The 12867-nt window shown below is 41.7% G+C and overlaps 1 protein-coding gene across 1 annotated transcript in view; it reads right to left on the bottom strand.

The window, feature by feature from the left end:
* Nucleotides 1-6210, bottom strand: part of COPG2 (COPI coat complex subunit gamma 2) — a 35983-nt gene extending 29773 nt beyond the window's left edge. Inside the window, exons 1-5 of the mRNA XM_071552900.1 lie at nucleotides 6128-6210; nucleotides 4003-4055; nucleotides 3492-3572; nucleotides 1972-2043; nucleotides 937-1016 (exon numbers count right to left, since the gene is read on the bottom strand). Coding sequence (XP_071409001.1) covers nucleotides 937-1016; nucleotides 1972-2043; nucleotides 3492-3572; nucleotides 4003-4055; nucleotides 6128-6164 — 323 coding nt within the window. The 5' untranslated portion in view covers nucleotides 6165-6210. The remainder of the gene's footprint in view (nucleotides 1-936; nucleotides 1017-1971; nucleotides 2044-3491; nucleotides 3573-4002; nucleotides 4056-6127) is intronic.
* Between the last annotated feature and the right edge of the window lie 6657 nt (nucleotides 6211-12867).

The raw sequence follows: 12867 nt of genomic DNA on the forward strand, positions 1-12867 counted from the left end.
AATTAAAAATTAATTAAAAATAATTAAAATAAAAATGAATTAGAAATAATTAAAATAATTAAAAATGAAAATAATTAAAATAATTAAAATAATTTTTAAAATTAATTTAAAATAATAAAAATAATTAAAATAATTAAAAATGAATTAAAATAATTAAAATGATTAAAAATTAATTAAAAATAATTAAAATAAAAATGAATTAGAAATAATTAAAATAATTAAAAATGAAAATAATTAAAATAATTAAAATAATTAAAAATTAATTTAAAATAATTAAAATAACTAAAATAATTTAAAATTAATTAAAAATAATTAAAATAATTAAAATAATTAAAAATTAATTTAAAATAATTAAAATAACTAAAATAATTTAAAATTAATTAAAAATAATTAATTTAATTAAAATAATTAAAAATTAATTTAAAATAATTAAAATAACTAAAATAATTTAAAATTAATTAAAAATAATTAAAATAATTAAAATAATTAAAAATGAATTAAAAATAATTAAAATAATTAAAAATAATTTTAAATAATTAAAATAATTTTAAAATAATTTAAAATAATTAAAATAATTAAAAATTATTTTAAAATAATTAAAATAATTAAAATAATTAAAAATTATTTTAAAATAATTAAAATAATTAAAAATTAATTTAAAATAATTTAAAATAATTTAAATAATTAAAAATGAATTAAAAATAATTAAAATAATTAAAATAACTTAAAAAATAATTAAAAATAAATAAACAAAAACCAAAGCAGCAAACAGTTAAACTGCAGCTTTTGGCTCTTTTAGGAAAACACAATAACACAGCGGGAAGAAAATAACATTTCTTGGAGCCACTGTGGTGTTGTGTCCTCTCTAAATCCTAATGGCAATTAAAATAATCCCACTAATGAGGGGCAGATCCTGCTTCCTGGAGGGTCCCCCACCTGCTGGTGACAATGATGACATCCTCAGAGATGTTGGCCATCTCCTTGATGGTGAGGTAACACATCCTGCGAAGGGTTTGCTGGGAAAGGGGTGCAGAGAAACATTAAACTCAAAGGAAAGTGCAAATCACTATTTTAGAACTTTAAATGAAGTTAAATATTTAAGTTTAAAAGCTAAAAGTCTTTTAAAGTCAACACATTAATCAAAAATTATCAGCACGTGTGTGAAATTGTATTTGATAATTGGATAATAACCCAACTCTCTGTTATCAAACAAATATCTTGTAAAATTGTATTTGATAATTGGATAATAACCCAACTCTCTGTTATCAAACAAATATCTTGTAAAATTGTAATAAACAGAAAATCCACATTAATTGTGTCACAGAAGCCTCACAATTATCAGCTAAAAGCTTTAAAAACAACTTTTTTATTTACTGTAAAAGCACAAATTAAAGCCTGGCACTGTCTTTGAAAATAAATTTCATTTATATTTTAAAGAAACCTCTAAATGTGGATATGAAAAGGGTTCCAAACTCCCTGAACTTACAGAGTTTTCACTCCACCTTTAAACAGTCACACATGGACAAAGCTCTTAAAAACCAGGCAGTTTTTAACAAAAATTAAGGAGAGCCATCCCATGAAGTCCTTACACTCAATTAAAAAACTCTGCTAATTGCACAGCTTAATTTTTAGGGTATTCCCACCCCTTGACCTGCCAGGATCAGGACATGGTGATGGTGATCCCTGAGCACACCACGTTGCTTCAGGAACAGCATTTGCTCTGCAGGCAAACTTTTAACTCTGAGCTCAGGACATTTGCAAGCAACAATCATAATTACACTGATTTGGGTATTAATTAAGGCTTTGTCATAATTCCCAGCCTTCCCAACAGCCACAACAACCCACAGGAACAACTGTGTGCTGTTCCTCAGCTGCTTGTGCTCCAAGCAGGAGTTGCCTCCTCCAGCTCCAAAGCTTTTCCCTCCCACATCCCAAAATCCCAGGCAGGGAGGGCAAACCCCAAGGACTCACATCGTTGGACTGGAACAGTCTGGTCATGGCAAAAAAAGCTTCTGTGGCTTCTGTGGTGCCAAAGTGCTCACCCTGGAAGGGGCAGGAGGGAAACCAAAGTCACTGTCATAGAATCATAGAATGGATTGGGTTGGAAAAGAGCTCTGAGATCAGCAAGTCCAACCCTTGATCCAACCCCACTGTGATCACCAGCCCAGGGCACTGAGTGCCCTGGGCTGGTGATCACAGTGGGGTTGGATCAAGATGTGGATTCTCCCTCAGTGCCACATCCATAGAATGGATTGGGTTGGAAAAGCCCTCTGAGATCATCCAGTCCAACCCTTGGTCCAACTCCAGTCCCTTTACCAGATCATGGCACTCAGTGCCACGGCCAAGCTCAGCTGAAAACCCTCCAGGGATGGGGAATCCACCCCCTCTCTGGGCAGCCCATTCCAATCCCTGAGCACTCTCTCTGCAAAGAATTTTTTCCTGCTCTCCAACTTCAATTTCCCCTGGCAGAGCTTGAGCCCATCGTGCCCCCTTGTCCTGTTGCTGAGTGCCTGGGAGAAGAGACCAACCCCCAGCTGGCCAGAACTTCCCTTCAGGCAGTTCCAGACAGTGCTGAGGTCACCTCTGAGCCTCCTCTTCTCCAGGCTGAACACCCCCAGCTCCCTCAGCCTCTCCCCACAGCACTTGTGCTCCAGTCCCTTCTCCAGCCTCGTTGCTCTTCTCTTCTCACTTGGGTTGGAAGAGACCTCTGAGATCATCAAGTCCAACCCTTGATCCAACCCCACTGGGATCACTCTGGCACTCTGTGCCCTGGGTTGGTGATCACAGTGGGGTTGGATCAAGACATGTTGGATTCTCTGTCCCTGGAGGTGTTTCAGAGGACACTCAGTGCCACATCCAGTCCCTTCTCTGGCCCCGCTCCAGCCCCTCAAGCTCTTTCCTCAACTGAGGGGCCCAGAACTGAACACAACACTCAAGGTGTGGCCTCCCCAAGGCAGAGTCCAGGGGAAGGGTCACTGCCCTGGCCCTGCTGGCCACGCTACTTTGGATCCAGGCCAGGATCCCATTGGCCTTCTTGGCCACCTGGGCACACTGGTGGCTCCTGTTGAGCTTCCTGTCCCTCAGTCCCCCCAGGTCCCTCTGCCTGGCTGCTCTCCAGCCACTCTGTGCCCAGCCTGGAGCGCTGCAGGGGTTGGGGTGGCCAAAGGGCAGGACCTGCACTTGGCCTTGGTGAACTTCATCCCATTGGAATCTCCAGCTGCCTCCACCTCTCACCTTTGTTTTTAATACCCTCCCACACCCCAAGAATGTTTCCCTGGAGATTTTCCCCTCCCTCACCTTCTTTCCCAAGGGAAACTCAGCAGTTTTACCTCTTGGTTTCCATATAAATCCCACCCCCAGTGAGGGAATAATTTGTCAACTGGTTTTCCTCCTGACAGGGTGAGGTGTGAAACTTTTTTTTCCCACTGAAAGCTGGCAGGAATCAGCCTCAGGAATGTTCATTCTGGCTGGTTAGAAATTCCAAGAGTTACCTGGTTCAGCAGGTAAAGGATCTTGGTGAGGATGTGGAGGCATCTCCGTGGGTTTATGGGGGTCTCATTGAAGAGCCGTGCCTGGAAATGTGGAATAAACACAAATTCAGCACAAACCAACAGCAAATATTTCTCTTTCACCACAGAAATTAAAGGAATTTTCATTTTTATTCACCTCTAAACGTGTGTCCCAAAGAAAACATTCCTGTCATTCAACTCCCCCATCTTTATTTTGAACAACAATCTGAACCACCACTCAATTTACCACCTGGAATTAACCAAAACACCTTCAAATAAACCAGTTTTTTCTCCAGGAGGAGCCCCCTGAGATGCCACATGTTGACCTGGATCAGGTAATCTCATCACCCAACAACCCCCCTCATTAAGTGCTGATGAAGTGACTTTATTCACATAATTAACTCCACCAATTAAGCCATTCCCATTTCCCCCTGGAACACTTTCTGAAGGGAAAAAAAGGAGTTTAACAGCACAATATCCTGTTTATTCCCACCTCCTGGAGCACAGCACTCTTCTCCAGATGCTGGAAAGGATTGGAGCCACTTCCTGAGGAACAAGAGAACAGTTCAGGGAATTAATTCCTCACAAAACTCTCAAGAATCCACTTTCTTAAGTTGTGTATTTTATAAAAAAAAAAAAAGAGGAGCATTTTCAACACAGATGGAAGGTGAGGAAGAAGAAAGTTCATCCCTTCAGGCACAAGGGATGAAACAGAACCCAAAACCACTCCCAGAGTGAGCAGGAGAAGGAAAATCCCTGGAATTCCCTCCCTCCTGCTCCTGCCCCTCTTTCCCAGCAGGAATTCCTCGTTTGCACTTCATTTATTCCCCAGTTCTCTCATTCCCAGGGGAAGGACAGTGGGAATGGAACAAAACACTCCAGGCAGGGGTTTAAATGATTCTCTGAAGATTTTAGTGTGGCAAAACAACCAAAAAAAAGCATTTATTGCTTTTATAGATATCACAAAACTGTTCAGGCACTGACATAAAATCTGTGCCCCCCAGCCCCTGGCACTGAGTGCCACATCCAGTGTCACCTGAAACCCTTCCAGGGATGGTGAGAATGGAATCATGGAATGATCTGGGTTGGCAGAGCCCTCTGGGACCATCAAGTCCAACTCTTGGTCCAACCCCACTTTGATTACCAGATCATGGCACTGAGTGCCACGTCCAGACTCATCTTAGACACCTCCAGGGATGGTGAGAATGGAATCATGGAATGATCTGGGTTGGAAGAGACCTCCGAGATCACCAAGTCCAACCCTTGATCCAACACCATATAAATGTAAATACATGGAATTTCTGCTCCTGGCAGGGGAGGAACAGCCAAGGGGGCAGAGCTGGGGGGAAGCTCAGTTGGTTAAAACTTGGTTGTAATAATGGCAAGGTCAGGGGTTCAATCCCCTGTGTGGGCCATTGACTTAAGGGTTGGACTTGATCCTTGTGGGTCCCTCCCAACTCAGAATAGTCTGGAATTCTGGGATTCTGAAAACCTGTGTGGGGGACAGGGGGAATGAACAGGCCCCTTTGCACGGGCTGGGGGTGTCCAGGCTGGAGCCCCAGCCCTGTGGGGAGAGGCTGAGGGAGCTGGGGGGGTTGAGGCTGCACAAGAGGAGGCTCAGGGGGCACCTCAGCACTGCCCACAACTCCCTGACAGGGGGTTGGAGCCAGGGGGGGTTGGTCTCTTCTCCCAGGCAACCAGCAGGAGAAGAAGAGGGCCCAGGCTGGAGCTGTGCCAGGGCAGGCTTGGGGTGGCCATTGGCAAGCAATTCTTTGCAGAGAGAGTGCTCAGGCCTTGGCAGGGGCTGCCCAGAGAGGTGGGGGATTCTCCGTGCCTGGAGGGGTTTCAGGTGACACTGGATGTGGCACTCAGTGCCAGGGGCTGGGGGGCACAGGGGGCTTGGAGCGAGGGCTGGGCTGGGGGGGCTCACAGGGCTCTGCCAGCCCAGAGCATTCCATGATTCCATTCTCACCATCCCTGGAGGTGTTCCAGGTGACACTGGACGTGGCACTCAGTGCCATGATCTGGTAATCAAAGTGGGGTTGGACCAAGAGTTGGACTTGATGGTCCCAGAGGTCTCTGCCAACCCAAATGATTCCATGATTCCATTCTCACCATCCCTGGAGGTGTCTAAGATGAGTCTGGACGTGGCACTCAGTGCCATGATCTGGTAATCAAAGTGGGGCTGGACCAAGAGTTGGACTTGATGGTCCCAGAGGGCTCTTCCAACCCAGAGCATTCCATGATTCCATTCTCACCATCCCTGGAGGGGTTTCAGGTGACACTGGATGTGGCACTCAGTGCCAGGGGCTGGGGGGCACAGGGGGCTTGGAGTGAGGGCTGGGCTGGGGGGGCTCACAGGGCTCTGCCAGCCCAGTCCCGTCCATGATTCTATCATTTATCACCTGAGGGGGAAAAACACTTTACAGCCGAAGCACAAACACCCCTGAGCTGGGAGAGCACAGCATGGTTGGGGCTGCAGGGGAATTTAAGCACCATCCAGTTCCGTGGGCAGGGACACCTCCCGCTCCCGCAGGCCGCTCCAGCCTGGCCGGGGACGCTCCCGGGGCACAGGGACAGCCCGTGCCGGCCCCTCCCGGCCCCCGGCCCGCCCGTACCGGACTCCTCGTCCTTCTTGTCGAACTTCTTGATCATGGCCGAGCCGCCGCCTCAGGAGCGCCGCCGGAAGCTCCGCCCACCCCTCCTGGCCCCGCCGTCTGATTGGGCCGCGGGGCTGTCAATCAACTCAGGAGGGAGAGCGGCCGCTTCGCGCCTTCCGGAGCCTTAAAGGGGCCGCGCCCGTTCCTGAGGGGCCTTAAAGGAGCCGAGTCCCGTTCCGTGAAGGTTCTTAAAGGGGCCGCGCCCCTTTCCCTGAGGGGCCTTAAAGGGGCCGCGCCCGTTCCGTGAGGGGCCTTAAAGGGGCCGCGCCCGTTCCTTGCGGGGCTTTAAAGGGGCCGCGATCCTTTCCGTGGGGGGGCTTAAAGGGGGCACGTCCCGTTCCCTGAGGGGCCTTAAAGGGGCCGCGCCCGTTCCCTGAAAGGCCTTAAAGGGGCCGCGCCCGTTCCGTGAGGGGCCTTAAAGGGGCCGCGCCCGTTCCCTGAAAGGCCTTAAAGGGGCCACGTCCCATTCCATGCAGGGCTTTAAAGGGGCCGCGCCCCGTTCCGTGAGGGGAGCGCAGGCAGGAACAGACAGACGGACAGACAGACACGGCCGATGGAGCAGGTGAGCCCCCCGGAGCAGACAGGGGGAATTTCTAGGAGATCACACGGGTAAAAGAGAGGGGACTCACATGGAACTCACAGGTGACTCCCATGGAATTAACACATAACTCACATGTAACTCTCATGTAAAAACTTCCACGTAACTCCCATGTAACTCCCATGTAAGTCCCACATAACTCCCATGTAACTCCCACGTAACTCCCATTTAAGTCCCGTGTAAGTCCCATGTAATTCCGTAATTCCCGTGTAATTCCCATGTAACTCCCATGTAATTCCCATGTAAGTTCCATGTAATTCCCATGTAACTCCCGTGTAACTACCATGTAATTCCCATGTAATTTCCATGTAAGGTCCATGTAATTCCCATGTAACTCCCGTGTAACTACCATGTAATTCCCATGTAGTGTCCATGTAATTCCCATGTAATTCCCATGTAATTTCTATGTAATTCCCATGTAATTCCAATGTAACTCCCATGTAACTCCCATATAACTCCCATGTAACTCCCATGTAATTCCCATGTAACTCCCATGTAATTCCCATGTAATTCCCATGTAATTCCCATGTAATTTCCATGTAAGGTCCATGTAATTCCCATGTAACTCCCGTGTAACTCCCATGTAATTCCCATGTAACTCCCATGCAATTCCCATGTAACGCCCGTGTAACTCACATGTAATTCCCATGTAACTCCCGTGTAACTACCATGTAATTCCCATGTAGTTTCCATGTAATTCCCATGTAATTTCTATGTAATTCCCATGTAATTCCCATATAACTCCCATGTAACTCCCATGTAATTCCCATATAACTCCCATGTAAGTTCCATGTAATTCCCATGTAACTTCCATGTAACTACCATGTAATTCCCATGTAATTCCCATGTAAGGTCCATGTAATTCCCATGTAACTCCCATGTAACTACCATGTAATTCCCATGTAATTCCCATGTAATTTCCATGTAAGGTCCATGTAATTCCCATGTAACTCCCGTGTAACTCCCATGTAATTCCCATGTAACTCCCGTGTAACTACCATGTAATTCCCATGTAGTTTCCATGTAATTTCCACATAACTCCCACGTAACTCCCATGTCATTCCCATGTATCTCCCATGTAATTCCCATGTAACTCCCACATAACTCCCACGTTAGCTCCCATGTAACTCCCATGCAACTCCCATGTAATTCCCACGTAACTCCCATGTATCTCCCATGTATCTCCCATGTAACTCCCATGTAATTCCCATGTAATTCCCATGTAATTCCCATGTAGTTCCCATGTAACTCCCATGTAATTCCCATGTAATTCCCATGTAATTCCCACATAATTTCCTAATTCCACCTCACTTTCCCGATTTTTCCTGTTTCTAGAGCCGGCTCTTCGCCTTCCCACGGGATTCGTTCCCAGTCCAGGCTCAGTGTGGTAATTCCCAGGTATCTGAAGTTAATTATGAGATAATTAAACTTAATTAAGGTCCATTCCTGGGCCCCCTGAGCCCGGTTTAATGGGCCAGGCAGTGATTAGTGCAGGACACAAAGATCCAAGAGAACATTCCCAGCACTTCCTGCTCAGCTGGGAACAAATCCAGGTGCTGTTTCCTGAGGAATCCCCAGAGAATAAATTATAAAGCCAATTGTTTCCCAATTAAAAACAAAACCAAAGAGACTGGAGTGAGGAAGGAATTAATTAAGTGCATTTTCCCCTCCAGTTGGGATAAATCCAATTAAAAAAAAGTCTCAAAATTGCTTTTTTCAGTGGAAAATTGGAATTATGGATCAAATAGGGTGGGTTTGGCCCAATTCCTGATGCCATCCTTGTTTCCATGGAATTGTATATATTGTATTATATTATATAGTATATATTATGTATTATATTATATATTATATATTATATATTTTAATTTTATATATTATATATTTTATATTACATATTATATTGTATATTATATATTAGGTATTATATTACATATTATATATTGTATATTATATTATATATTATATATTATATATTATATATTATATATTATATATAACTGTATTAGATATAATATATAATATAATACATAATATTATAATATAAAATATATAGAATATATTGTCTATACATTCTATATTATCTATAATGTACAGAACACATATTATAGATGTTATTTCATTATATCTCTAATTTATATATAATTTTAATATATTTTATATATATTATTTATGTAATTTTAACTTTTAATTCCTATTTTTATATATAAAACATATTCTATATATTCTATATTGTCTATACATTCTATATTATATATAATGTATATAAGACATATTATTATTATATCTTGTATTATATTATATTATATTATAGATTATATTATATATAATTCTTATTATATTATTCATTATATTACATATTATATTATATATTTTATATAATATAATTTATTATATTATTCATTCTACTGCATATTATATAATATATTATATAATATATTATATAATATATTATGTATATTATATAATATATTTAATATAATATAGTATAATATGATAAAATATAATATATATAATACAATATGATATAATATAATATAATACAATGTAGTATAATATAATAAAATATAATATAATATTATATAATATAATATATAAATTTTATAAAAATGTAATAAAAATTTTTATAAAGAATTTTAATAAAAATATAAAAGTTATATAAAATATAAAATTAAAATAAAATATATAATAATATAATAATACAATATAATAATATATAATATATAATTTATAATTTATTATGCGATTATTCAGGAATTAAAAGCTATAAAATAGAATTATGGATTAAAAAATAAGAATTAATCATTAAAACCAATTAGGAACATGCATTAAAAAATTGGCAATATTCATAAAAATTGGAATATGTTTTAAAAAATTAGGAGGTAAAAGCTAAAAAAATTAAGGATATAGATATGAAAGTTTGGAGTTAAAAAAGTAGAAATAGGCATAAAAATGAGGAGTTAAAAGATAAAAAAAAATTAGGAATATGGATGGAAAAGATAAAAAATTAGGAATATGCATTAAAAATGAGGAGTTAATAACAAAAAATACCAGGAATAAGGATATGAAAATTGGGAGTATGGATAAAAAGAAGGAATTAAATGCTTAAAAAAATAAGAATATGGATAAAATTTAGGAATTAAAAGATTAAAAACTGGAATATGGATGGAAACACTGAGAGTTAAAAGCTAAAAAAAATTAGGGCTGTGGATAAATTCCCCTCAACATAAAGGAACCTGGTTAACAATTATTGTAATAAAATTGTAATTAGAATTTATTGTAATGAAAATATATTATGTGTTATTTGTTATAATAATATAAATACAGTATATTATTAAGAAATATAATATAATGATATTGCATGTGTATTATTATATTGTTATAATATATAACTAATATAATATTTTATAATAATAATATAATATAATAATATTTCATGCATGTTATAATATAGTATAATATAATATAATATAATAATATAATATAATATGACATAATATTATAATAGAATAGAATAGAACATAATTAATATAATATTATAATAGAATATAATAGAATATATTATGACATAATTAATATAATATTATAATATAATATAACATAATTAATATTATAACATAATTTATAATATAATATAATATAATATAATATAATATAATATAATATAATATAATATAAAATAATACAATATATTGGTGCAATATATAATATAATATATAATAATAATAGTTTTAAATGCAGTATATAGTATATAATATATACTATACAGTATATAATAAATACAGCATAATTTATTATAATAATGTTATATATTCGATATTATTTCTATCATATTATTAATTATATTATTACCTAGTATATAAAATTTAATATATGATGCAATACACATAATATGTTATAATAAAAATATTTAAAATAAAAAGGAAACCAGCCGCGTGTGCTGCTGGAATTTGTAAATTCCCAGAAATGTTCCCTCCTCCTCCTCCCATCAGAGAACAAATCCCGGTGGGAGCAGCACCAGTTTGGCCGTCAGAGGAGCCCTCCGGGAATGTCATTTCCAGGGAAAAGGGGATGTTCCCAAGGGCTTGGCACCAAACCCTGCCAGTTCTTCCCCCCAGCGCCCTCCCATCCCAGAGCGGACATTCCCAAAAGTCCCGTGGTTTGCTCGGTGCTTCCCAGTGCGTCGGAGAGGGAGTGGAATTCCCGCACCCCGCTCTGGAATGCCCCGCGCAGCCCCCGCTGGCTCTGATGGATTCCTCGGCACCGACGTCACGCTCCCAGACCTTCGGCTTCCAGCAACAAAAGGTCTTGCCTGAAAGGCTTAGCACTGAATCCTAATCCTGCTCCCTTCCCTTCCCTTCCCTTCCCTTCCCTTCCCTTCCCTTCCCTTCCCTTCCCTTCCCTTCCCTTCCCTTCCCTTCCCTTCCCTTCCCTTCCCTTCCCTTCCCTTCCCTTCCCTTCCCTTCCCTTCCCTTCCCTTCCCTTCCCTTCCCTTCCCTTCCCTTCCCTTCCCTTCCCTTCCCTTCCCTTCCCTTCCCTTCCCTTCCCTTCCCTTCCCTTCCCTTCCCTCCTTCCAAATTCCTTCCTTCCAAATTCCTCCCTCCCTGCCTCCCTCCCTCCCTCCCTCCCTTTATTTAATAGCATGTATTTATTATCTATATTTATTTATTATCTATATATTGTCTATAATACATAAATAGACATATTATATACATTTTTCCTGATGTTCTGTGCCAAGGTACCATTGCAGTTGTCTGAATAAGCAGAGACAGACAAAGCCAAGAGGCCACGAGGAAGGAGCTGGTGAGGATTTGTGGTGAGCAGGATGTGTGGGTGCAGTGCAGTCCTGGGAATGCTGCAGGAGAGAGCCCAGCCAGGAGCTCTGCAGATCTCCCAGGGCCTTGCTCACAGCTGGGAGTCCAGTTTCGAGGTTAGTCTGGGACCAGCAAGTTCCAGCTCTGGCACGGGAACCTCCTGCATTCCCAGGAATGGCATCGGGATCCCCCAGGGCGCTGTGATTGCCACATCCCCCTGGGCAGGGAGTGCTGCCCAATGTCCTGCCAGGATTGTGCCCCTTCCCAACATCCCACATCCCGAAATGCCACGGTCCTCCTGGGCATTGCCCTTCCCCACGGAGCTCTGCGGTGCCCCCGACATGGATCGTGCAGGAACTGCTTCCTCCCGGGATGTCACACCCACCTGTGACGGGACAGCCCCACCGCCTGGTTCTGCACTCCTCCCCTCCAAATATTTCATCCTCCTGCTATCAAAGCCCCCCTTTCTGGGTGTCTCACTCTGCTGAGTGTTCCATCCCCTCTCTGGGTGTCACATCCCCTCACATTCCATCCTTCTTCGAGGACCAAATCCCACACATTTCCCCCCCAGACTTCGCATTCCCTGGCTGTTGCATTCCTTTCAGTCATTCCGTCCCTTCAGGCATTGCATCCCCCTCCCCGCGCTGTTCTATCCCCCAGCCCCAGTACTGCATCCCCCAGGTATCTCATCATCCCTGCAGGTACTGAATCCCTCTCATCCTCTCCCGGGTATTCCACCCCTCTTCGGGGACCAAATCCCACACATTCCCCTCCCTCCCCGGCTTTGTATTCCCTGGCTATTCCATCCCTCCGGTTATTGCATCCCCCCGAGGTGCTTTATCCCCAGCCCCAGTACTGCACCCCCCAGGTATCTCATCATCCCGCGGGCACTGAATGCCCCTCATCATCTTCTGGGTATTACATCCCTCTTTGGGGACCAAATCCCACACATTTCCCTCCCAGGCTTTGCATTCCCTGGTTATTCCATCCCTCCAGTTACTGCATCCCCCCGTGGTGTTTTATCCCCCAGCCCCGGTATTGCATCCCCCCGAGGTATCCCACCCTGCCAGGTATCTCCTCATCCCCGCGGGCACTGAATCCTCCTCATCCTCTCCCGGCTATTCCATCCCTCTTTGGGTACCAAATCCCACACATTTCGCCCCCCAGGCTTTGCATTCCCTGGTTATTGCATCCCTTTCAGCTATTGCATCCCTTCAGCTGTTGCATCCCTTCAGCTATTGCATCCCTTCAGATATTGCATCCCTTCAGCTATTGCATCCCTTTCAGCT

The sequence above is a fragment of the Pithys albifrons genome, chromosome 3 (assembly GCF_047495875.1).
Source record: "Pithys albifrons albifrons isolate INPA30051 chromosome 3, PitAlb_v1, whole genome shotgun sequence".
Lineage (NCBI taxonomy): Eukaryota > Metazoa > Chordata > Aves > Passeriformes > Thamnophilidae > Pithys > Pithys albifrons.